Below are 27,624 nucleotides of genomic sequence, written 5' to 3' on the forward strand. Positions count from 1 at the left end.
ACAAGTTTGTTATGACAGTGGTAAAAAAATATCTTGAGTATTAATTGCTAGAGACCATGTGGATGTCCAGGGGACGCACATAACAGGCCTACACCCTCACTGGAAGCAGCACCCTGGAGAGCCGGCCCATCTCTCACCAGAGGCACCACTTGGGAGAGCAGAACCTCCATCTTGACTAGGTAGCACAATGGAGCTCACCCTGGTGACAGGGGTGTGGATGAGCTGCTTGTATGGGGGAGGGATTATGGAAAAGGAAGATTAAATAAGAAAAAAGGTAAAAATTATATATATATGTATGTGTGTATATATATATGTGTGTGTGTGTGTATGTATGTATGTATATATATATATATGAAAAGGTGTAATCAAAACCCTTATTTTTTAATACTAACTTAAGAAAAAAATTAATGAGTAAGCTGATGCAGGATATACAATATACACAAATGAGTTTAGTTGTTGTTGTACAAACTAGACCATGATAATGACAGACAGAAGACCTTAAAAATAAACTAGATAAAAGGATCAAACACATCAAAAGATGAGAATGGTGACATCTTTCAAAAGCTAAAACACCCAAGACAATATATTCCCAAAAGGCCATACAAATTATATTAGTAATTTCAAACCTTATTCTCAATTATCAACAGGAAAAAAGTAGACCCAATTCTCCTCCAATATGTAAAAGAGCTTTACAACTTTACCTAATTACTTATATAGCACCAGTTAAAACTGGAAAAACAAACAAACAAAACATAACGAAACCTGGCTAGAAGTAGAACTCAGTGGAAAACTGCTTTTGAGAAATGTATAGATTTCTTAAAAGTCAGAAATAACAAGTATTCATTCAAGGATTAAAAAAAAGTAATCAAAAGTGGCAGAATAAGGACCTTCAAATAAACCTCCACACCCTAAAAGCAAAATCGATAAAAATAAAAGTAGTTTTACTATTAACTTAGATCAGTAACATAGCCACTTCTATGTCGAAGAGTCGAGAGAATGACTGACTAAAACATAATTGTGGGGACAGAATATTACAAATTGACAGCAGAATTATCCTAGGCTATCTTTAATCCCCTTTCATAGTTATTTATTACCAACCCCTGTATCAGGCCTAACATGTTTGTGACTATTAAGGAAAAGTTTTGGGATATACTATCTTTTTTAAAATTTTTACTTTATTGATTTATTCATATTACATCTCAATTGTTATCCCATCACTTATATCCTCCGGTTCCCCCCTCCCTCCCTCCCGCTTTCACCCTATTCCCCTGCCCTAGGTCTATGACCAAGGGGGACCTCCTCCCCCACTATATGGTCATAGGCTATCAAGTCTCATCCTGGTAGCCTGCTTATCCTTTCTCTGAGTGCCACCAGGCCTCCCCACCAAGGGGAGGTGGCCAAATATGGGGCACCAGAGTTCATGTCAGAGTCAGTTCCCGCTCTCCACCTAACTGTGGAGAATGTCCTGCCATTGGCTAGATCAGAGTAGGCGTTCGATGTTTACTGCGTGTATTGTCCTTGGTTAGTGCAGTAGTTTGAGCAGACCCCCTGGGCCCAGACACTATCTTAATCTTAAGTAAATGATGAGCTTCCACTAGCCCTAAAGCTAAGAATAAGGTGTCTGAAATCTATGAAGAGAATTCCCACGTAGCTGATGTTCCTCTATCAGTGTATTCAGTAATGCACTGACTTATGGCTTCCTTATGCTCTATAGCTATAGAAGTTTATATGGTCTCTTGTTCCATGGAGCATGCTCCTGGCAACTTCAACAGTCATATCTGGCCCAGAGTCTACTATCTTATTCTGTCTGGATGCAAGAACAACAAACTAGCTATATACTTAATCATCGTCATCATACTGTTATCATTATTATTACTATTATTATGATGTCAATAAGAGAGGATATGTAATGGCGGTGCCCTAAGAATACAATGAAGCCAAAAACATTTTTTTATCATGCAACACTACAGTTTTCCTAACACCACAGTATGATGCACTCATGTATTTGTGGTAATGTGGTGTTAAACAGCCAGTGCTGCCAGTTGCGTAAGATTACAGGATATACAGTTATGTAGAGTACATAATATTTTATGACAAAACTGTTAGCAGTTCATGAATTACATTATATTACAACATATTACTCCCACACATTTTAAAAAGTTTGCTGTAAATCACATGTCCTGTTCTATCATAGCAGCTCTGCCATCTCATATTTGTCATATTCTTGGACTGAACAAAGAGATGAGATAGGGTTCCTAGCTTCACCATTGAGGCTTATGTAAATACATTCTATGATATTCACACAAAGATAAAGCTATCTAAAAACATGTTTCTAAGAATATATTCCTATCTTTAAGCAATATATTACTATACTTGATATATTGAAAACTGTACCAAATGACTCCAGTACCCAGACAGGATTCATTTAAGGAAAAGAAAAGAAAAAGAGAAAGAGAAAGAAAAAGAATTTGATTAAGAAAAAAGAGTTTTGAAATTCTGGCTTCTGATCCACACTGTCAGAGCAGCCCAGCTGGAGCTCTTTTCCTTCATCTCATAAAGACTAGTCATTATCTGGTCTGCAGGGTGTTTTTCTGACTGCTGTCCATAGCACATGCTTGAGTAAGGTGTAATAGAATGCAGAAAAGTACTACTGGCAAATTTTAACTTTGTGTGGGAGTCGGGACGATGGTAAAAGGTGGAACAAACAATAAGCTGAACAAATAAAAATCTTGAGAATTTGATATCCATAGGGGCTTGACCAGCTCATTTCGTGTTCCTGGCAATTTAAAAGACCATCATGCAAAGGGCTATATACAGGAAAGACTAAAAATAGCTCAAGTTTCATCTCTGACCTTGAAACTATGTCCAGGCAGGAAAGACAGCTAAAAGAAGTTGTAAAGTTCCTGCTCAGTAATGAAAGTATGTTGCAAACAGGACCACAAAGCAAAGAGGGAATATTTATCATTCCAAGCATTTAAAGAAAATTTCAGGCAAATCATTATCTGACTACTACCCTGAGTAAAGAAAATTTCAGTGGTAACAATACAATGTTACTTCTGAAAATTCATTAAAGCAAGAAGAAAAGCTGCAAATAACACTAAATATAACTGGAGGACAAGATGAAATTTTGATTTCTGAATTGTCACTGGACTTAATTAAAAGTTCAGTTCTAACAAAACCCAAACAAATAAAAACCTATAGAAACCCACCCCCAGCACACACACAAACACTACAGAATGAGCAAAATTAAGGGAGGGAAAAGCAACAGATAATGAATTTACAAAGGAAAAAGGAAACTGTCCATTAGTTACTTAAATACCAATGGACCTTGGGTGGTTCAATTTAACAACTATTGAGCTTTAGAACAGTTCAAAAGCAGTACGCATTTAGAAGAAACCATACTTCAATTCTAATACTTTATCAGGCTAACAAAATGTAGTAAACTCTCTTGTGATGATAGGCAGCTGTAACAAGTTGCAGGTTCCAGGTAGGCACAAGATCACAAGGATCTTCAGTGTACTGTGGCTGAATTCGGTGTAGTAAATATACTTTCCAATTACAATGGATTTATTAAGATGTAATTCCATCATAACAGAGAACCAGCTGCAAGTGTAATGAGCTTCTAAAATTGTCTAAACAATTTAAAATGCCAGGTGTATAATCCCTAGATTCAGGAGGCTAAGGCAGGATGATCTCAAGCTCGGGCCATCATAAGCCAAACAATGAGAAAGTGTTTCAAAAACAAAGATCAAAGGATAGTTCGAAATTAATTTTTTGCTAAATGAAAAAATATGTTAAAAAAAAAAACTATAGAAAGAAGCCAAAGAAAAATAGAGAGAGAGATAAAAAACAAAAACAAAATCAATGAACAATAGTGAAACTCCCTAAACTGGCTCAACAACAGCTAGGAGCAAAGAACCAAAGGTAAAGACATGAGACTACACAGTCCAAAAACAGAAAGAAAAATAATGATGACAGACACCCCACATAGATACCATGAAGGATACCAACATGACAGGAGTCACAGAAGAACAGAAGGAAAAAGTTCAAGAGCCAGTGGCCAAACCATCTCAAACTGATAAAAACCATCAGTAAACATATCCATCAAGCTTACCAAAGTCTAAGTAATGCAAAATGCAAGAGGTATACAACTAAATAAATACTAGCAAAACTGAGAAATTCAATACTGAGAGAATTTTCAAAAGAACCAGGAAAAGTAAGGTATCATGGACCCATCCTCAGTTAGCTTACTAGCTGAACTGCCGGCTGGAAACTCATCCTACCATACATACATTTCAAGTGGGCTTCCCCTCTCTACTCCTGCTCACAGCACCATACAAAGACTGCTAGATCCAGAGCCATTTGAGAACTTTACCTCTCACCTCACCACAACTGAGCCAGCAACTTACTCCATAATCATTATTTTTATTTCTTATTTTCTATTATTTAATCTTCACTCTTGCATTTATGACTCATGATGGGTTTGCCTTTGATTGATCAGTTAGGCATTGGGACTTTTTTGTTTCTCTACCCAGTTTACTATAAGTCATTCTTTTTGTTGTTGTTTTCTTTTTCAAGACTAATATTTAATCCTTATCCTTACCCAGCCTACTTTGCTCCTACTCCTTATTTTATTATCTAGAATATGAGAATTCTCTATACCATCCTTGGTTGGTTATCCTCCCACAGCTACTCAAGTCAGATGGGACTATTGCTATTAACTGACTAAAACAACACCTGTAATACCAAGAAGCTGTGGCTGCTCTAGCAGTCAGTCCCCTCTCCAGGGAAGAACACAGAGCTTACACCAGGCACCCTGAGCTCCTAGACTGAGGAACGGAGGTTTTCACTACACACACATCCAACCCCCACATGAATACTGCAAATACTTCAACTGAAAGAATGAAAACTGATAATAAGTAAGTAAAACAAAGCAAAGTAACCCCAGGTGCATAAATTAAAAAAGAAAAAAAATCTCAAAATCACTGATCCTACAGTAATGGCATCTAGTGATAATAAGTGAGATGAAATCCCAGACACAGAACTAAGGACTGTAGTAAGTGTGTTCAAAAAGATCAAATAAGAACTAAGTTACTGACTGGGGACACAAACAGATGAATGAAATAAGTCAGGCAAAGCCAGACACACAAGAATTCAGCACAGATTTAAAAAGAAGAAGAAAAACCAAGAAGAAAAAAAACCTAAAATGCTGGATATTAAAAAACATACTAAGTCAAATAAAAAACTCTCAAAGGTCTCTGCCTAGATCAAGCACATCAAGGAGACAAAATATCTGGGCATGAAGAAAAGTAGAAGAACTAGAACAATCCGACAGGGACAAAGCTCTAACAGCAAGAAAGTTACTGTAGAAATAAGACATATACGACATTCTGGAATCATGGGCGGCACAGAAGAAAGAAAGAACCCAGTTCATTCGAAAGGCATAGAAACATTTTTAAAATAATCATAACAGAAAATTTTCCAGATATAGGAAAAGAGAACTTGAAGAAAAGGTTGAGGAAATGGAATAACTAAACAAAGACAATGAATGTATCAATGGGAATTCCAAGGTCTATGTAACACTCTGAAAAGATCAAATCTATGAATAATGAACATAGAAAAGAAGAATCTTAAAGGCACAGAAAACATTATTAAACAAATCATGATGGAAAATTTCCCAGAATTAGGAAACAAGGTGCTAATTCAAACACAGGAGGCATTTAGGATATCAAACGGAAAAGAAAAAAGAAAGGAAGAAAGGAACCTCCCTTGATTGTGTGATAACTAAAAGACTAAACACACAAAATGAAGTTTGAAAAAAGCAGACTATTCAACTGAAAATTTAAAAGCCAGGCAGCCTGCATAGATGTATTTCAGGTTCTGAAAGATAATTGCCAACCCAGATTAGCATAGGTATACTAATAGGCCTATCTTTCCTCATTGAAGGAAAAAGTAAAACCTTGTATGATGATGATGAGGAGGAGGAGGAAGAGCTGAAAGAATGTATACTACTAAGCCAGCTGTACGGAAAACAAAGGAATCCTTGGGACTGAAGAGAAAAACAAATTTATCCACAAGGCCACAGGACATAATAATGCTAGAATAATAAGTAAGCAAAATAGAAAGATGGGGGAAAAACCAAACACTACAAAATCAACAAAGTAGCAAGAATCAATACATACCTTTTAACTCTGATTATTAATGGTCTCTGAAACTGCTAGAAAAAAAAGTAGGAAGTACATGTCAAGATACAGGTAGGTATCAGTAAGAACTTTCTGAATAGGACTCCAATTGCTCTGGAATAATCAACAAACCGGAGCTCATAAATATAAAAAGCATTTGTACAGCAAATGAAACTGTCAATCAAGTGAAGAGCCACAGAATGAGAAAATCTTTGCCAGCTATATATCCATCACAAAATTAGCATCTAGAATATACAAAGAACTCAAGTAGCAAACATTAAAAAACAAACTAAACAGAGTTCTTAAAGGGAAAAATACAAGTGGCTAATAAACATTTTTTAAAGTGCTGACCACCAACAGACAGCAGGAAAATGTAAATTAAAACTACTTTGAGATTCCACTTCACCGCAGCCAGAATGGCTATGATTAATAAAACAAATAGCAACAAACGCTGGCAAGAGTGCGGGGATAGACTCTGGGTGGTGACGGGACTGTTAACTAGTTTAGCCACTATGGAAATCAGTGAAGTGGCTTCTCAAAAGCTGAAAAAGAGATCTAAAATATGGCCAAGATACACCACTCATGGACATATCACACCCAAAGCACTCCATATATTCCTACAGAAATACATCCACATCCATGTTCATTGCCCTATTAACAACAGCTAGTTAGTAAATACCCATCAACTAATGAATAAATAATGAAATGTGGGACACATACACAATGGGATTTCACTCAGCTGTAAACAAAACAACAACAACAATGAGATTATAGAATCTGCAGGGAAGTGGATGGAACTGGAATACATAGTGAGTGAGACAGCGCAGGCCCAGCAAGAAAAGATCACATGTTACTTCTCAGACATGGATCTTAGGTGTGTACTTTTAGAACTGTGTATCTAAAGTGGGGTGTCTGTAGTGGCCAGGAAGTTAGAAAGTGATCATGAGAGGTAAGAAGAGAAGAGACCTTAAAGGGATAGAATGCATACGATAGGGTTTAAGTGAGGATGGGGGAAGGGGGACAAGGAAGGAGTGCTGAGGGGCTAGGGTGAGCAAAATTGAGGATGGATGGAAAGCCCTTACAGAAACCCAAGATTCAATTCAAAAGAAAATGCTTGAACACAGGCACCCTGCTTGGGTGGACAATGCTTCCCCCAGAAGACACGGACTATTAAAATAAAATATCAGTGGCAGGCATGGTGTAACTCCCTACAAGTTACTGGTCAGAGGGCCCAGAGGCCCCAAAACCACACAGTCTACTGCCATTGCTCTTGGCTGCCAAACATAACCAGATGGTGAGAACGTACTGCTAAACACATAGAAAACTTTGCTTGCAGAACACAGAGAAATCAAGGTGGAACCAGCCTGAAAACACTCTCCCTGATGGATGGTGTTCAGGGGACTGAAAGATGCTAGTCAGGCCACTGGGGAAGTCATTAGTGGTATTACTCAACAGAGTACCCAGAGTGCTACAATACGTACTTGCCAGCACAGATGTGCCCAGCGGTGTTCTAGAAGCATGAAGATTATGGAGGTAGCCAACTGCTCTTTGATTGGATCTGAAGTCTCCTCTACTGGAGGAAAGTCATGCAGGTACTGTGTACCTTGGTCAAATATTACTTATGCTTTGTCAGTCAGACATTTTGTCAAACTCCTTTCTAAAATTTTTGTTTATATCTGTATATTAGTGTTGCTCGCAGCCTTGACAGAAATGTTCTTTATGTAGTGGGCGAGTTTCTTAAACAGAGACTCGTAACTGCTCAAAGGGCTGAGAATAAGTGGTTGCTGAGACCTCAACCTTAAGTGGGCCATCTACATCAACCCTCTGACCACCAAGGCTCAGAAATACAGAACTGGGGGCAGAAAGAATGCAACAGCTGGAAGACAAGAAGTAGTGCTGTGGAATGCTGTCATCTAAATATGAGCGTGAGCGCTGGTTATCGCATCATGAGCCTAATGTGACTACGGTTATCTACATGAGACTTACACACCATCAAGCCAACATCAGTCAGCATTCCAACAAGAGGCCACCAATCGGACTCAGTGGATCCCTCTCCCAAAAGAAAGGGACAGAACATGAAAGTAGGATGGGGACATGTCGGGGTGGTGTCCAGAGAAAGGAGAGGGGAGCAGGGGGCAAATACAATCAACTGTGTACACGTATAAAACTGTCAAAGAATAAACGGCATTTTTTTTATTAATTTATTCTTGTTACATCTCAATGTTTATCCCATCCCTTGTATCCTCCCATTCCTCCCCCACCCCATTTTCCCATTATTCCCCTCCCCTATGACTGTTCCTGAGGGGGATTACCTCCCCGTGTATATTCTCATAGGGTATCAAGTCTCTTCTTGGCCTCCAGCTGTCCTTCCTCTGAGTGCCACCAGGTCTCCCCCTCCAGGGGACATGGTCAAATGTGAGGCACCAGAGTACGTGAGAAAGTCATATCACACTCTCCACTCAACTGTGGAGAATATTCTGACCATTGGCTAGATCTGGGAAGGGGTTTAAAGTTTACCTCCTGTATTGTCCTTGGCTGGTGCCTTAGTTTGAGCAGGACCCCTGGGCCCAAATCTGCCTATCATATTGTTCAACTTGTAGATTTCTAGGACCCTCTGTATCCTTTTATTTTGCTATTCTCCCATGCGTCTCTCATTTAGAGTCCCAATAGGATGCCCTCCCCTCTGTCCCAGTTTCCTGGTAAGTGAAGGCTTTCATGGGATTTGTCCCTTGGGCTAGTATGCAGATATAAGTGAGTATATACCATTTGATTCTTTCTGCTTCTGGGTTAACTCACTCATTATGATCATTTCTAGCTCAATCCATTTATCCACAAATTTCGGGAATTCCTTGTTTTTAATAGCTGAGTAGTATTCCATAGTGTATATGTACCACAGTTTCTTTATCCACTCTTCCACTGAGGGACACTTAGGCTGTTTCCATGTTCTGGCTATTATGAATAAGGCTGCTATGAACATGGTTGAGCAAATTTTCTTGTTGTGTGCTGGAGCATCTTCTGGGTATATTCCAAGGAGTGGAATAGCTGGGTCTTGAGGAAGCCCTATTCCCATTTTTCTGAGATAGCACCAGATAGATTTCCAAAGTGGCTGTACTAGTTTGCATTCCCACCAGCAATGAAGGAGTGTTCCTCTCTCCCCACATCCTCGCCAGCATGTGGTGTCGCTTGAGTTTTGATCTTAGCCATTCTGATGGGTGTAAGATGGAATCTCAGAGTTGTTTTGATTTGCATTTCCCTGATGACTAAGGAGGTTGAGCATTTCTTTAAGTGTTTCTCAGCCATTTGATACTCCTCTGTTGAGAATTCTCTGTTTAGTTCCAAGCCCCATTTCTCAATTGGGTTATTCGGTTTGGTGGTGTTTAATTTCTTGAGTTCTTTATATATTTTGGATATTAGACCTTTGTCAGATGTAGGGTTGGTCAAGATTTTTTCCCAGTCTGTAGGCTGTCGCTTTGTTCTCTTGACAGTGTCTCCTGCCTTACAGAAGCTTCTCAGCCTCATGAGGTCCCATTTACTAATGGTTGACATTAAGGCCTGGGCCGTTGGTGTTCTGTTCAGGAAGTTGTCTCCTGTGCCAATATGTTCCAGGCTCTTTCCCACTTTTTCCTCTAAGTGGCTTAGTGTCTCTGGTTTTATGTTGAGGTCTTTAATCCACTTGGATTTGATTTTTGTGCAAGGTGACAAATATGGGTCCAGTTTCATTTTTTTATACATAGACATCCAGTTAGACCAGCACCATTTGTTGAAGATGCTATCCTTTTTCCATTGAATGGATTTGGCTTCTTTGTCAAAAATCAAGTGACCATATGTGTGTGGATTCATATCTGGGTCTTCGATTCGATTCCATTGATCAACCAGCCTGTTGCTGTGCCAGTACCATGCTGTTTTAAATTACTATTGCTTTATAGTACAGTTTGAGATCAGGTATGGAGATTCCTCTGGAGCACCTTTTATTGTACAAGATTGTTTTAGCTATTCTGGGTTTGTTGTTTTTCCATATGAAGTTCAGAATTGAACTTTCAATGTCTTTAAAAAATTGTGTAGGTATTTTGATAGGGATTGCATTGAATCTGTAGATTGCTTTTGGTAGGATGGCCATTTTTACTATGTTAATTCTCCCAATCCATGAGCAAGGAAGATCATTCCATCTTCTCAGGTCATCTCAATCTCTTTCTTCAGAGTTTTGAAATTTTTTTCATACAAGTCCTTCACTTGCTTAGTTAGGGTAACTCCTAGATATTTTATATTGCTTGCGGCTAATGTGAAGGGTGTGGTTTTCCTAATTTCTTCCTCTGCAAGCTTGTCATTTGTGTATAGGAAGGCTACAGACTTTTTTGAGTTAATTTTGTATCCAGCCAATTTGCTGAAGGTGTTTATCAGCTTTAGGAGTTCTCTGGTGGAATTTTGAGAGTCACTTATGTACACTATCATATCATCTGCAAATAGGGATAATTTGACTTCCTCTTTTCCCATTTGGATACTTTTGATCTCCTTTTGTTGTCTTATTGCTCTGGCTAGAACTTCGAGTACTATATTGAAGAGATATGGAGAGAGTGGGCAGCCTTGCCTTGTTCCCGATTTTAGAGGAATTTCCTTGAGTATCTCACCATTTACTTTGATTTTGGCTATTGGCTTGCTGTATATAGCCTTTATTGTGTTGAGGAAAGTGCCTTGTATCCCCGATCTCTCTAAAACTTTAAACATGAATGGGTGTTGAATTTTATCAAATGCTTTCTCTGCATCCAAGGAGATGATCATGTGGTTTTTTATTTTCAGTTTGTTTATATGGTGGATTACATTGATGGATTTCCATATATTAAACCATCCCTGCATGCCTGGAATGAAGCCTACTTGGTCAGGATGAATGATATCTTTGATGTGTTCCTGTATTCGTTTTGCAAGTATTTTATTTAGTATTTTTGCATCTATGTTCATAAGAGAAATTGGTCTGAAATTCTCTTTCTTTGTTGAGTCTTTGTGAGGTTTAGGGTATCAATGAGACTATGGCCTCATAGAATGAATTTGGTAATTTTCATCCATTTCTATCTTTTGGAGTAGCTTGAAGAGTATCGGTATTAGCTCGCCCTTGAAGGTCTGGTAGAATTCTGCACTGAAACCATCTGGCCCTGGCTTTTTTTGGTTGGGAGACCATCGATGATTGCTTCTATTTCTGTAGGGGAAATGGGACTATTTAGCGTGTTTATCTGTTCTTCATTCAACTTTGGCAAGTGAAATTGATCAAGAAAATCGTCCATTTCCCTTAGATTTTCAAATTTTGTGGCATATATGCCTTCAAAGTAGGATCTTATGATTCTTTGAATTTCTTCAGTGTCTGTTGTTATGTCTCCCTTTTCATTTCTGATTTTGTTGATTTCAATACTGTCTCTCTGCCTTTTAGTTAGTTTGGCTAAAGGTCTGTCTATCTTGTTGATTTTCTCAAAGAACCAGCTGTTGGTTTTGTTGATTCTTTGGACTGTTTTCTTAGTTTCTAATTTGTTAATTTCAGCCCTGAGTTTGATTATTTCCAGGCGTCTACTCCTCTTGGGTGTTTCTGCTTCTTTTTTTTCTAGGGCTTCCAGTTGTGTTGTTAAGATGCTTATGTGCGATGTTTCCAATTTCTTTTTAAAGGCACTTAGTGCTATGAATTTCCTCTTAGCACCGCTTTCAATGTATCCCACAAATTTGGGTATGTTGCTTCTTCATTTTCATTGAATTTCAGAAACTCCTTGATTTCTTTCTTAATTTCTTCCCTGACCCAGGTGTCATTTAGCAGAGAGTTGTTTAGTTTCCACGTATGTGTAGGCTTTTTGTTATTTCTGTTGTTGTTGAATTGCAGCCTAAGAGCATGGTGATCTGATAGGATACAAGGTATTATTTCAATCCTCTTGTATCTATTGAGGCTTGCTTTGTGACCTACGATGTGATCAATTTTGGAGAAGGTTCCATGGGGTGCAGAGAAGAAGGTATATTCTTTCTTGTTTGGGTGAAAGGTTCTATAGATATCTGTTAGATCCATTTGACCCATGGCATTGGTTAATGATGTTATTTCTCGGCTTAGTTTCTGATAAACGGCATTTTTAAAAAATGAAAGTGTTGGCGGTGAGAGCTGATACTCCATGGAATTGGAAGCCAGGAATGCATGGCTGTATTTATATCAGAATTTAAATTTAAAAATTACAAAAGAAAAAGATCTTTATATAAAGATAAGAACAAGAATATGCAACAACTGTATAATACACATGCATTGAACACCAAATTTCACTATCCCATGAGCACCAAGGGACAGAACTAGCAGAGAGAGAACAGAAACATGCGAGTTCAAGGATATTGTAGACCAAATGCGCCTAACAGACATTTATAGAATGTTTTACTCTACTGCAGAGCACAAAGAACATTCACCAGGATAGCCCATAACATGAGGCCACAAAACACTTCTCAAGAAGTTGAGAAATACAAAATTACATGTTTTCTCTGACCACATAATGTTTTAAAAGGAAGAACCACAGAAATTATATGAATATATAAAAGTTAAATAGCATGTCTTCCAAATCTTGTAGTTTAAGGACTTATAAAAAAAAAAACTTAAGCATTTCTTGAAATATAAATGGAAACACAACACTACCAAAACTAATGTGATAGAAGGAACTTACTGATGAACAAGAAAAAGCAAATGAGCTCAGACTTAATAGGCTGAAAGAAATAATACAGATGAGACTTAAATAAAAACTTAAAAATAAATATTCACAAACAAATACTTTAAAATACAAATGAATAAATAAACCTTATGTGTACTAAAGAAATAGAAGATCTCAGTAAATAAAAAGATGAACAAGGTAGTATTATAACCAATACCACAGAAATATCAGTGGATCATTAGAACTATTATGAACTACTATATGCAAAAAACAAACTGCAAAAACTTCACAGAAAAAAAAGTTCTGAATATATATAACCCATGCATAATAAACTGGTATCAAGCAACAAAACTGACTTAGAATGAGACTAGATCTCCTTTGCCAAGCAGAAAAATCAACTCAAGATAGATAAGGAACCTGACATTCAAAACTATGGTAGTATAATTACAGGAGAAAAAAAATCCTTAAATTGTATTTTTGGGAACCAACTCCTACGCTTTCCTAGTGCACCGTCCTCATTTAGAGGTTTATCTGTTTCTACTAGTAAGTTCCTGTAACTGTTTACGCAGGCAGCTAAGTAAGTCCAGGCAACCACAGTGTACCTGCCATGTACCTGTTCCCCGAGGAAAGCATAACTAGCTTCATGCAGCTTGCTATAGTAGTTGCTGCTCTCCTGAAACATGATGAACCCTAGCTAGGATTACTCAATTGCACTATGTCAGCCACTGTGCATGAAAACAGGCAAACAAAAATAGCTATTTCTTAGCATAAACTGTGCCTTGAACTCAACACACAGAGATCCGCCTCCCTCTGCCTCCTGAGTGCTGGGATTAAAAGTTTGTGCCCACTCTCTCTTCAGTTAACAGACATTATCAAATTAAATTCAGCAGTGTGTAAATCATAAGGCATATTAAAAGTTGGGCCATGACTGGAATGGAAATATTATTTAAGCTTTTATTTAAAAAAATGAGAAACACGGTATTATTTTGGTAAAGGCATTTTGATAAATTATGTGAAATATTATCAAAGTAGAAATGAAACTTTCAGAACCATAAATGTTTTGTTTTTTTTTTAAACTCATTTGGTTAAATCCCTCCCTCCCTCTCCTCATAAAATTAAATATTAATGATTAAATTAAGTTAAAAATGAAATTAATGCTTATTTTGTTTTTTAATTGTATGTACTTCTCTGTGAGTGAATGTGCGCGTGGGTACAGGTGCCTGCAGGGGCCAGAAGGAGGCCTAATAGCCTGAAGCTGGATTTTCAGGCAGCATGAGGCACCTAATATGGGTTTTGATTCTCTGGAAGAGACAGAGTGCTCTTACCTACTGAACCATCCCTCTACAGCAACAGTTGGACTTTTAAGTGATTTAAGAGAAACACTTTCAGCTTACTGTCTTGCCATAGCTCTGGTTGTAGGGAGGTGAGTAGGAGGATCTGGGAGCGCTTAAGGAGGGAGAAAGAATATGATAAAACTATACCATATGAAAAAAATTTTAAGCCAATAAAAATATTAGGCTTTCCTGAATTTTTCAAATAACTTATCCTCCAAACAGATTCCTCAGATCTCAACATATACTTCTAAAAATTAGACTGTTAGAAAAGGACAACACAAATCATTATGAAAATTTCAGTAACTATGGTTCCAAAGAAGGAAAAGCAGTGAAGATGTCAAGGCTGCAAGCATAGGCTGCTCATTCACACTATATCTCACAGCACTGTCAAATGTTTCACTCACATTTTTCATTATATGTTAACTACTACAAAATAGCTAAAAACAAACAAACAAACAAACAAAACCAACAAAAGAAAAAAACTGACTTAGAAATCATTTCAAAAGTTATGTTCCTGTGTGTAGAAAGCTGCCATTTGTTTTTACGAGACAGGGTCTCCCTGTGTTATCTTGGCTGTCCTGGACTCACTTTGTAGACCAGGCTAGCCTCAAACTCACAGTGAACCACCTGCCTCTGCCTCCCAAGTGCTGGGATTAAAGGCGTGAGCCACCATACCTGGGTAAAGCTGCCATTTGTTAAGGACATTTCATTGCTTCAAACTACTTAAGAAAAAAGTTTTGAAAGGCAGGAAAAGCTCTAGCTTTCTTTTCTAAAAATTCTCTGCCCTTTGTATATAATCACTTGAACAGAAACTGGAACCGAATGAACACTAATCAGATCCTCAAAAAAAAACCCCTTAATACAGGTTGAACATTCCTATTGAAAAATGAGAATTCAAAAATGCAGCTGGAAATGATGGCAACCTATAATCCTAGCGCTATATATATGAAAAAAGAAAAGAAAAGCAAGCAAACAGACAAAAAACAATACAAAATCATACTACCGTCAGACTATGTGTATTATGTAAAAAAACAAATAAATGAATTATATCCTTAAAACATCTTGTTACACATGTATAAATACTTAAAACTCAAAAGGAAAGAAAAACAAACACTATTTAATCAAAATATACTATAGAACTAACTGAGGTTTAGTTAGAGGAATGTTTCCATAGGCAAAAACAAACCTCTTACAGTTGGTGAAGAATAGCTAACAACTGATTAACAGAGTAGTTACCTAAGTAGATATTTTTTAACTTACTAATTCAAATTGTTATTTCCTGTAAATGGCACATAAATGAGTATCATTTTTCTTTTATCTAGTCTGACAATTTTGACTGATCAAGAAGAGATTTTAATGAACTTGTGTTAGTAGACAAAGCTGCCACTACGATAAGACAGGCCAAACAGTAGTTACTTTGGTTTTCTGTTTTGTTTTTGGTGTTGCTGAAGATCAAACAAGCACTTCACAACTGAGTTAAATACTCAGCCCTAGAAACACGAGTTTTAATACTTAACACTTTAAAACAAAGGACAGTAAAACTTAGAAATAATCAGAACAATCCATTCAGTTAGTAATACAGCATACATTTTTAGGGATGTGCAAGGTAACAGAGAATTATATGAAAGTAATAAATATTTACATTTGATATTTCAAGAATATTGTTTGGCTTAAAACGTAAGACTTCTAGGTTCAACTTTAAATTGGCAATTTATCATTAATGGGCTCTCTATCAATAAATCACAATGTAGAAAATAGCTGCTCTACAAGTATTAAACAAAGAATTATTCTCATTAGAAGCAATCCTAATTATGAAGGTTAGAACTTATTAATGTCTTAACTCATGATTCTAAGCTTAGAAAACTAATACAAACATTCTATGACTTCTCAATCAAGAGACCTGCCCCATCGTCCTCCTCTAGCTAGACAACTGTTTTAAGTCTATAAGATTTAGCATATAGAAAATAAAATTAATCTGAGAGTGGTGGTTCACATTAATCTAACATTTGGGAGGTTAACACAAAGTGAATATAAGAGTTCCGGGCTAGCCTGGGCTAGAGTATAAAACCGCATCTCCATAAAAAGAGGGAAAGAGGAGAGAGGAGTCAGAGGAAAATGGGGAGGAGAGAAGTGAGAAAACAAAATATTTCAACTATTACATTTCTAATGCCTTTCACAAATCCTCCTCATATTCTCAGTCATACTCAAATTGACTTATACTCTTAACAAAGTGACCTTTAAAAGATATCATAGTATTTCAACACTAAGTATTAATATTATTTTTTTTTTTTTATAAGTAACTCACCTGTTAAACCTAGAGTTTGTAGCTGGAAGAGCCGGCCAAGTTCATAAGGCAAAACCCGTAAATAATTGTCATTTAAAAGCAATTCCCTGTTGTAAAAAATATATTAAAAAAAGGTTTGAGTATAATATAACATGCTTTATTAATACCTACATTTGCCATTCTTAGTCTTTCTTCTAACACATGATGAGTGATATTTACATTCAAAGCATTTCTTCACACTAATCTCAAAATGCTATGCACTACTATTAAAGTGCTACAATTATTATATATTATATATTTCTGTGATTTACTCATTCTATAGCCCATGCCATCTATTAATACCAAGTTATGCCAAAATAGTATGAGGAAAAAAAACACTAAGGGAAATTCAGAACAAGGTAGTGTAAAGCAGAAGCTAATGGTGATTAAACAGAAAACATGAAAAGTGGACTGGCAAGATGGTTCAGTAGGTAAAGACATCTGATGCCAAGCCTGACTACCTAAGCTATATGGTGAAGGACTCCCATAAAGCTGTCCTCTGATCTCCACATGCAGGCTGTTGACTTATGCAAATTCACATACAGAAACAAACACATAAATTTTATATTTTAAAAAAGAAAAGAAGAAAATATGGAAAGATAAAACAGCTGGGCAGTGGTGGTGGCAAGCCTTTTAATTCCAGCACTCAGGAGGCAGAGGCACAGGCAGAGGCAGGCAAATCTTTGTTGAGTTCAAGGCCAGCCTGGTCTATAAAGCAAGTTCCTGGACAGCCAAGGCTACACAGAGAAATCCTGTCTTGAAAAAGAAAAGAAGAGAACTCTGGAGAACAATCATTAACACAGAATTTATGTACTAAAGTACAAAATAAAGAAAAGATAGGAACAAATCAGCAAAGACAAAGCCAGAAAAGAAATAACACAGATAAGATCTAAGTTTGTAACTGAAATTTTGAACAGATTATGAAAAAAAAAAAAAAACTTTTATTAGTAAAGGGAAAAAAAAAAAAAAAAAAAAAAAAAGGTAAGCATTCATATAACCAGTTAGGGGATGGCAAAGGAACAAATAAATAATAGTTAATCATTTTAAACATGTAAGCGCAACTTTAAAAAAAAAAAAAACCCTATTACTCAGTAGATGATAAGATAAAAAAGAAATTCCTGTTTTGGAAACAGTTAATAAGATTCTAAAACGTTTTCTCCTATAGCAAATGTTGCCAGCGCAGTGGCACATGCCTGCTGTTTGCAGACTTGGAAGGCCAGAGGAGAACTACTAGAAACTGAGGCCATTGGGGCGCCACGGGCAAGACCCTGCCTCAAGAAGGAAGTCTTAAAGATTCTTCAACTATAAATCCATTTTAATCAAGTTTTTAGATTTCAATAAAGAGTTGTAATAAAAATATAAACATGCATTTTATAATAGAAGTTTGTTCCTGAAAGTTTCATTTATGAGCAAATCATATTTTCTGAAGTCTTTCTGATTAGTCTTATCAGACTTGACTTTACAGTAAGACTTTTAACCTCCACCTATCTCAAGGCTGTCAAAAGAAACTCACAGCAGAACCTACAACGCGAAGGAAAAGAAATATTAAATGGAGGGCAACTCACACACTGTGCTTAAGACCATTTCCAACTTTTGATCTTCACAGACATGGAAATCCCACCATAAAATAGCCTCCCATAACTTTCTTATCTGGCAGATTTGTACTTTTATATAATGAATCGTGTCTTTCCTGTCTCCTCACCTGAGAGACACCATGTTTCCTAGTTCTGCTGGTAAACTTCTGAGTTTATTGGATGACAGATCCAGGTAAACCAGGTTCTGAAGCTTGGCGATATCAGGCGGAATGCGAGCAAGGTTGTTGTCATTTAGGTGCAGTGCTGTCAGGTGTGTCAACGACCAAAGCGATGTACTCAAGCTCCGCACTCTACCTAGAAGGCAAAACACCAAAGCATAAATTCTAGACCCAAGATAAAATATGAATTCCAAGACCTGGCAAGTGCTAGAAAAGGTGGCAAATACACACAGATATCATTGTATCTTTGACATTTTCAACTTTGTATTTGAAGTTATGTGATTTGCTAAAACATCTATCCTCCTTTAATTTCACTCTATTTTCAACAGTCACTCTTTTTCATGGGATGGATGAATGGAGGGATGGAGGGGAGAGGAGGGGGAAGGAAGGGAAGGGAGAAAGAGAGAGAGAGAGAGAGAGAGAGAAATGTCAAAGTGAACAAGAGAGAGAGAGAAAGCTGATGGAAGCTGACTGAGACCTCTTTCAGAGCCAAACTGGAGGCTGAATTGAACTTCAGTGGTAAAATAGGCTTGCCTATTTTGTAACAGAAATATTCCTCAAACACTCCATGAAAATTATGAGTGTAAGATATATCTATATCCAGGGCCTGGGTTGGTTAACAAACTTTAAATAAACAGTGAATTATTATTATTTAAAACCAGCCTTAGATTAGCCACCAGGAAAACTGCTGTGTCACTAAAGGAAATATCTTCCCTAAGTTTCTGATGTTTTAAGTTAGAGATTAGCAACCATACTTTAAGGTTTTACATTAAATGCAACATACTTAAGGAAAACAGTTTCACATTAAGGTCTGTGAGCAATGGGTTATAAAGCATGTACTAAATCATAAGACCCGTTTCAGAGTTCTAACTTTTACCACTTATTAGCAATATAGGTCTGGGCAAATCGTGTAGCCTAGGGTTTCATAAAATAGAATGTTATGTTATCTCCTAAGTTGTTACTACTGTTTTGTTTTGTGATGGAATCTAACGCAGCCCTGAATGGCCGCTGCTGCTGTGAGGCTGAGGATGGACCTTGGCTGAGGATAGACCTTGTCTTTCTGATCCCCTTGCCTCTATCTCCCAAGTGGTAAGACTGCAGGCATACATCACCATACCCAGTTTATTTGGTGCTGGAAACTAACCCCAAGATAAGGTTTTACAAATGCCAGACAAATGAGAGACATTCCAGGCCAATTATAATTATTTATTATAAAGCATAATTTATATAAAAATGATAAGAAAGCAAAGTGATCACGTTTAAGATGTATTTTAGTTCTAGACAAGTGTGTGTGTGTGTGTGTGTGTGTGTGTGTGTGTGTGTGTGTGTGTGTGTATACATATATCTGTGTTTATGGGTATGTGCCCATGAGTGCAGGTGCTTTCAGAGGCCAGAGTTATTAGCTTCCCCAAGAGCTGAAGTCACAAGTGCTTACGAGCCAGCCACCTGATGTGGGTGCTAGGAACCAAATCTGTGTCCTTTAGAAGAGCTGAGCCATCTCTCCAGACCCATAAAGTAATTGTTTAATTATATATCACTTTCCAAAAAAAAACATTTAGATGAGAGATATCAATGGAAGCTAGAGAACATAAAGTCTCAAAGGGATATGTTATGTCTTTGTATGACTAGGCTCAATGCTTATGTCTATCCAGGGTTCTTGTTTCTACACTAGACTCTTTCCTCCTATTTATAATGAAATACAAAGTGTCAGTAGGATTTGCATTTTAATAGAAAAACAAAGTAGTCAATGATGAAGCTATGGGTAAAAGAGAAACTTCCATTAATTTAGGGTTTAACATAACAATCTCAAACATACCAATCAAGAGGAATTCTGTTCCTCAAAGGACTTTGGCATTTTGGGTTGATGTAACTAACTCTGGGTATCTGCTAGGTAAAATCCAAGTAAGCTACTAACCCCCCTATACTATACACGAAAAACCTCCAGCACAAAGGATTGTATATAGGACCCAAACTGTCAGTAAGCTGAGGTTGAGAAATCTTGAACTGACCGGTGTGGACTGCTCCTATCAGAATGATGAACATTCATTCATCTAGCCAGATCCCTTTTAGTGATATGTACAAGTTAAGTCTTGCTGCTGATACTGTAATCCCAATAGGGCAGGACACTGACCACATTCTACATATAATCTGTATTGTGGCAATTCATAAAAGAAAACAGTTATCTTCTATTTTAATAGCTTAATTTTATAATAATTTTATTGCCAAGGTAATATGGGGTAATATGCTTCAATCCCCTATCATTAGAATCTTATATGACATGATATATTTATCAAAAGTAAGAATCTCACATTGATACAGTGATAGTAACAAAACTTCAGGTTTTATTCAAAATTTACCAGTTTTTATATATTTTTTCCTATAATCCAATTCAAGCTATTTTAATTATCATGTCTCTTTAACACTTCTCTGACTTAAGGCACTTTCTCTTTTTGTTTTTTCACAATCATGATAACTTTGAAGTGTATCAGTTGGATATTTTATACAATGTCCTTCAGTTTTACTTTGATTTTTTTTTTTTCATTTTCACAGAGGGTTTGTTACAAGTTTTTCAAATCATATTCTACTTTAACAAATTCTGAGCATGTTCTATTCATAGCTAGCAAATATCTTATCTTTACACAGATAGAGTAGTTAGGTTTCCTTCTTTGCCAGCACTGAGATAATAGAAGGATATCAAAGACTTTAATTTGCAAAAAATTACTCTAAAAAGCCAACACAAGATTTATGATATTATAGAACCTAATTTTACTCAGAAACTGAACTCTGAATATCTTTAAATGTAATGCAGATCACTATCCTTGCTCAAGACAATCTCAAAAGAAAGGGAAGATATTTTAAAAGATCAAAAAAACACTAGTGCCTCAGAATTCTTACATATTTCTAATTAGCTTATTCGGTTAAAACACAACAACAAAGAGTCTATAAATACAGAAATACTCTTCACAATTGTTGCTATTATATTGCAGATTAAATGCTTCAGATTCACTCACCCGAGATTTCTAATTCTGCCCAGTGAGATTTTTTCCCATTGGCTACCTCCTCTGCTGACATGATGGTATAAATTCTGCGAGGATCTGGAGGATCATATTTTTCCTTTGGCATCCCTATTAGTCTGTGGGAAAAAAAATCAATAATTATTACAGTCAAGACCAGCAAGATGGCTCAGGTAGTTAAAGTGCCTGTTGCATAATTCTAACATCCTGAGTTCAAGGCCAAGAACCCCACACACGCACAAGACCCCCTCCGGCCCCCGCCACATACACACTGCTTTTTAAAAATCATTGGTATAGTTATTTGAGGAAATCAGTCATTTGGGGAAAAGGGAGAAAATCAATGTGGATTAATATGAGAAAATAAAAGGTAAATAAAAAATATTACATAGTATAGAAAAAAAAAAGGAAAGACGATGCTGAGTTTTCTTTTTCTCTGCTTTTGCTGTAAGACTCTCACAAATACTCAAAGGCACCCTCCTAGGACAGCGTCTGTGAGTCCAGAGCAAGCAGACTTGCCACTCTCAGGGCCTATCACCTGAGAAATGAGTTTATGTCAGAGGGGTGCCATAACCTGTTCCGTTCCCCCTTTCCTGTCTCCTGCCAGGGAAGCTGAGGGCCTGGCTGCAGCTGAACCTGCTCAGTCTCAGAAGGTGTAAGAATCTCACTCCTCCACTAAGTGGACTCTGATTCTCTTCAGAGAACCCACCACACTGTTTCTGGTGCTGTGGCCTGAACTTACTCAGAGCCCCTCTCTCCATGGCATTAATAACTCTTCTGAGAAATGCTTTTCCCCCAGTAACGTGACCTGGTGTACTCTTGAACCACCGCACGAAGCTAGTTATTTTATACTATATCTTCTCATGTAAGGAAAAACACCACAATATTCTAAGCTTTTACAGAAACTCATTAACAGACACCTAAGGGAAAATGTAAATGAGCAACCATACTAGACTCTGCAGAGAACACTGTCACTCCCCAGTTCCTTCCCCTGTGCTAAGCAGCACTGCTTTGCTAGAAAAGCTGATCTTAAAACAAGTTTCCTTAATGGAACTCCAACTAATCTAAAAGAAATCATGCAATTCTGTCCTTCCATTTGAGTAATGCTCCGATATTTTATACCTATGACTAACAGCACATCCTTTTCCCTTGACACTGGCATTAGTTTAGACAATACTTGAGACTCAGCCTATGTCTGTGGAAGAAGCAGGATCCTCACTCCTGCTGATCATAAACAAAGTAGGCTATAGCCCAGATTGTTCCACACAGCCTTCCCACTACAAGGAAAGCTGCCCTCATAAGTCGGTCTTAAAGACAGAAAAAAGGCTGATTCCTCAATGAATCACAGACACAGCACTCACACACAGCAAACTGAGTTTTGTTTTCTATTACTTTCTACCAACACATCCTCATCAGGCTAAGTGCCTATCTTGATTTGCTGGAGTCAGTCTTAATTTAGACCTGTTGTTCTGAGGTAATACTTGTCACTCGTTTTTACTCTCAAAACTATTAGATAAACCACAGAGCCATGCCAACTGACACAAATTCATGTGTTGTCTCCATAACCACAGCACAAATCAATCACTGATGGTGGCAAAATCAATCATAAAACCACTTCAAATGTGCTAACTATGAAGCAGATGACAAAAAGCACTGAATATACTTTGAGGGGTCCAATGTAAAACTTACTTCTTTGCTAACAGACAGAAGAAAAAACCCACTTCAGATCAAACAACAGCTAATGGGAAAGCCACGTGAGTCTAATTAAATACCTATGTGTTATCCTTATCACAGAGTGTACACACACACACACACACACACGCGCGAGTTGATTTTTTACTTTGTCAGTAATAGACCTAACCCAGGGACCTGGCACATGCCATGTAAGAGTTCTACTACTAGGCTGCATCCTCAGGTCTACAGTTGGTTCATTGCTTATATTTCTTTGTTCTTTCTCACATGTGCCCTTAAGTCAAGTACCGTAATCTGTGGCTAGTTCTAAGTTAAATACTATTCCAAATGTGAAAGTTACTTTCAGGAGGTCTAAAATCTGTTACATATCAAAAATAAAATGAGGTAGTATTCCAGCATGCACCAAGAAGTCAAAGCTAGTTATTACACTCACAATAGAAGTTTCTCATGTCATTTTCCCTGTACTTAAAGAAGTAGAGAGCAAGTTTTTGTTATGTATTGATTTTTCCACAGTAAAGTTCCTCAGTCCCTACGTTAACTCTTCAATCTCATCATATTGTGCTATTTGGAGTTACAATGTTAGAGTACAAAAAAATCTTTCTGGTCAAGAAAACACAACCTCTGGCGTAGGTAGAGATTTAACATTCCAGTATCACCTGGCCAAGGGACCACACCTACAACGGCTCAAATTGAGCCATGCTAAATAGATAGAGAAAATAGATGGAATAAATTAAGCTATAAATTAAAAAAAAAAGAAAGAAAGAAAAACAAACCTTAATTTTCAATTCCTGCTCCCTGCCCCTTGCAGTCACTATAAGCGACCATGAAGTTTGACCGGTCTGCCTACTTTCCTGATCCCTAAGTTAGAAAGCTATAACTTTGCCATGTTCTTTTCTCTTTCTCTCTCTTTTGAATGCTGCCCAGAATGAAAATATGCTTTTTTAATACTTTGGGTTTCCTTAGTCTTTTCCTAAAGCTCCCTGTCCCTGCCATGTGGCTGCATCTGACCTCCATGGCAGCTTTAAGGACATGACTTTTTTTTCTTCCCTTCTCCGGGAAACTGCCGAGGATTTACACTTGCCTGCCCTGGGATGTTTTTCCTTTAAACTGTAATAAAATTGCCCTTGAACTTTCATTTAAGTTCATTCTTAAATTCTTTTATTCATGACACTAAGAACTCAAAAGGGCCCCCTAATTTTCTCAGTATTATATGGCAACCCAGTTGGAACCCCAAAACTCTAGTAATAATAATAATGATGCCTATTTTTCAATGAATGTTATACAATTATTTATAAAGTACAGAAATATAAGCATTTTTCACCAAGAGAAAACTTGATGTCTACCACATTGGCTTATTTTAAATAGTTCTCAAAGTTTTCAGCTACTGAAATCTTTATTTTCTATATAGTATAACAAGTGAGTTCTGTGGGTATTTTTCCATTCTAAATTTATATAAAATAAGTACTTAGCAAAGCAAAAAGACCCAGAAACAAGCACATGATACATAATCCTTATCTACAGTAAGGATGGATGAAAAGCACGTTTCATTAACATTATGTCATCATAATAAAATTTAACAGGAATATGATCAACATTATACATTGTGCAAGCTAGATTTTACCAACGTCACACAAGCCAGATGGAGCCATCTGAAAAGAGAAAGCACCTCAGTTGGGAAAATGTCTCTGTGCTGGCTGGTTTTTGTGAACTTGATACAAATCTAGACATATCTGGAAAGAGAAAATCTTAATTGAGAAAATAGTTCCTTAAGATTGTTTTGTAGGCAGCTGAGCATGATGGCACCTGTAATCCCAGCACTTGGGGAGGCAGAGGTAGGCAGATTTCTGTGAGTCCAAGACAGCCATAGCTACACAGAAAATTCCTGTCTAAAAGGAAAAAAAAGACTGTCCTATAGGCAAGTTTATAAGGCATTTTCATAGCTAATCATTGGTGTTGAAAGGTCCAGCCTACTGTTGAGTGGTGCCACCACTCCTGAGCAGGTGGTCCTGTGGTATGTAAAAACAAACAAACAAACAAACAGAGCAAGCCAAGAGAAACAAGGCAGTAAGCAGTATTATTCTATGGTCTCTGCTTCAGTTCCTGCCTCTAGATTCCTTGAGTTCTTTGCTCAGCTGTGATGTGGAAGTGCAGATGAAATAAACCCTTTCACCCGCAAGCTGCTTCTGAGTCATGGCATTTTATCCTATCAGTAGCATCCCTAAGACAGCCTCCATGAGACTGCCTGTATGCAAGTCTCTAGTTGCTATTTTCTTGATTAATGACTGATGTGGAAGGGCCCATATGCCACCTATGGGAAGGTGATGCTTGGTGGTATAAGAAAGCAGGCTGAGCAAGCAAAGAAGGCAGAGCAGAAAACAGCAATCCTCCCTGGTCTGTGCCTCCAGGTCTCTCTTTGAGCTCTAACCCTAGCTTCTTGTAATAATGTGAGGGGGAAGTATAAAATCAAATAAGCCTTTCCCTCCCAAATTGCTTTGGTCTTTAGTCAATATTCATCTTGTAAACATGCTAAATAAAAATAAATGAAAATTATTAAAATAGTAATTCAGACATAACAAATCTGTAAATGTGATGCTGATCATGTTTCCTAATAACTGCACACACAAACCAGTCTAGGGTTTAAATACTGAGTGGTGAGCAGCTTTCATCCAAAGAAAGGGAAATGGTTTATTTTAGAAAACACTAACAGCTAATTCTTCATATTTTCTTTTGAGGATGAGGAGGAAGCAGTTTTAGTGTTGGTGGAGGGGACTGTTTTACACAGCTCTCACTGTCTATCTGAGACTGGCCTCAGTCTCACAGTGTAGTACTTATGTTCCTAATCCTCCTGATCTAGCTTTCCAAATGCAGGGATTATAGACATGTGCCACCATACCCAGCTGCACAGGTTTTTGCTTTTGTTTCTGTGTGTTTACTTATTGTTGTCCTTGCTTTGTATATTTTGTTCTTACAGTGGCAGGCATCAAACCTGGCCTCATGGATGCTAACAAGGGCCTAACGTCTGTACCCTTGAGGTAAAATGTTAAATTGGTTTTGCCAAGTTTCCAATTTTTACAAGGATCCTAACATCAGGTCAACCTGGAAGCCCTGATTACATAACAAAGAAAACTAAAAGTCCCTTAACAACAATTTAACCTCAGTCTTTAGCCCTGTAAGACACTAGGGAAAACCCTGTATGCAGTTCTCCAAATATTAACTACACAGGTGCTTTGAACTTCATCTGTTTTGTTCTTTACACCACCACCTATACAGCCCGTGGACACCCCACTGTAAAAGTCGAGAGTAATTATTTGTCCTGAATAAGAAAGTTTATTACTGCTTTTTAGCTTTCCCTCAAGTGTGTGCAAACCTCTAAGTCTTCTGTATTAAGCCACAGCTACCTTCTTACCAGTTGAAATTTATTGTCTCTGTGGTTCAGCACAGTAGAGAATGCTGCACATCATCAAGAGTAATCACAATGAAAAGATTTCTAACACTCCAAAGCTAAGGAACAAGTCATTAAACACGCACAGTTTCTACAAAGATACTCAATGATTACCTCACATACAAAAGCTAGCAAAAACTGTAAGCCTGTATGATATGTCTGTTTTTAGAGAAACTGCAAAAAGGTTGTCATATAATGGCATCTATTCTCAATGATTAAAGAAGGCAAAACACCAAGGACCATGAAGTATTCTTCTAATCTCAGAACGTAATAGATACAAAAGGATCAGAAGTATAAGGTCAGCGTCTGCTACACAGGAAGACTTGTCTCAGCAAGCTGGCTGTGGTGGCGCACGCCTTTAATCCCAGCACTCGGGAGGCAGAGGCAGGTGGATCGCTGTGAGTTTGAGGCCAGCCTGGTCTACAAAGCAAGTCAAACAAAACAAACAAACAAAAAAAAAGGGGGGCGGGGGGAGCTTGTCTCCAAAACAAGGAGATTGAAGGTGAACACATGAATTATTCTTTGCCAGATTCTTGCTGAGTTTTTGTTGGTGGTGTTGGTTTGGTTTGGTTTTTTGAGACAAGGTTTTTCTGTGTAGGCTTGGCTGTCCTGGACTAATTTTGTAGACCAGCCTGGCCTCGAACTCACAGAGATCCACCTGTCTCTGCCTCCTGAGTGCTGGGATTAAAGGCATGCACCACCACCGCTCTGTTACTCTCTGGTTTTAAACACTACAGGGTTTCTTTCTGAGAAAGTAAGTCTAGGTTTACCTTATTTATGCAAACAAAATATTTGCAGTATAAATTTTTGAAGTTATTTTTTGAGGTTTTTATTTCCTAATCAATACCTGTATTTGACCACTAGTTATTTTTTTTAATACAAAATTTACATCTTACCTGAAAAAGGCACATTACCCACTATTATCTTTAAATCAGCTGATACTTTAAAAAAAAAAAAAGGTGCCTTACAAATGACACTGCATATAGTAGGATCAATTAAAGATCGACAGCAATCCAAGAACTTATAAGACATTCTGAGATAAATAACAGTTCCATTAGCAATTCCACTCCCTGTAGTACAGGTCTCTGGATGGCACTGATCACTGATGATACATTTTACAATGTCTCCACAAAACAAGCATTTAAAAGGAACTTTATTCCAAGTTTCTGATGTTTCAAAGTCTGTGATCACTTTAAACAAAGCAAAACCCGTGTAGGTTTATGATAATTCATTC

The 27,624-nt window shown here is 37.4% G+C and overlaps 1 protein-coding gene across 5 annotated transcripts in view; it reads right to left on the minus strand.

The window, feature by feature from the left end:
* The window catches only part of Cnot6l (CCR4-NOT transcription complex subunit 6 like), an 81,101-nt gene that overhangs the window by 31,917 nt on the left and 21,560 nt on the right, over positions 1–27,624 (minus strand). For all 5 annotated transcript variants that reach the window (XM_051170778.1, XM_051170777.1, XM_051170776.1 and 2 more), the window contains exons 2-4: positions 21,257–21,378; positions 18,195–18,381; positions 16,475–16,560 (exon numbers count right to left, since the gene is read on the minus strand). In XM_051170778.1, coding sequence (XP_051026735.1) covers positions 16,475–16,560; positions 18,195–18,381; positions 21,257–21,368 — 385 coding nt within the window. In that variant the 5' untranslated portion in view covers positions 21,369–21,378. The remainder of the gene's footprint in view (positions 1–16,474; positions 16,561–18,194; positions 18,382–21,256; positions 21,379–27,624) is intronic.

This window comes from Acomys russatus, chromosome 28, assembly GCF_903995435.1.
Source record: "Acomys russatus chromosome 28, mAcoRus1.1, whole genome shotgun sequence".
Classification (NCBI taxonomy): Eukaryota; Metazoa; Chordata; class Mammalia; order Rodentia; family Muridae; genus Acomys; species Acomys russatus.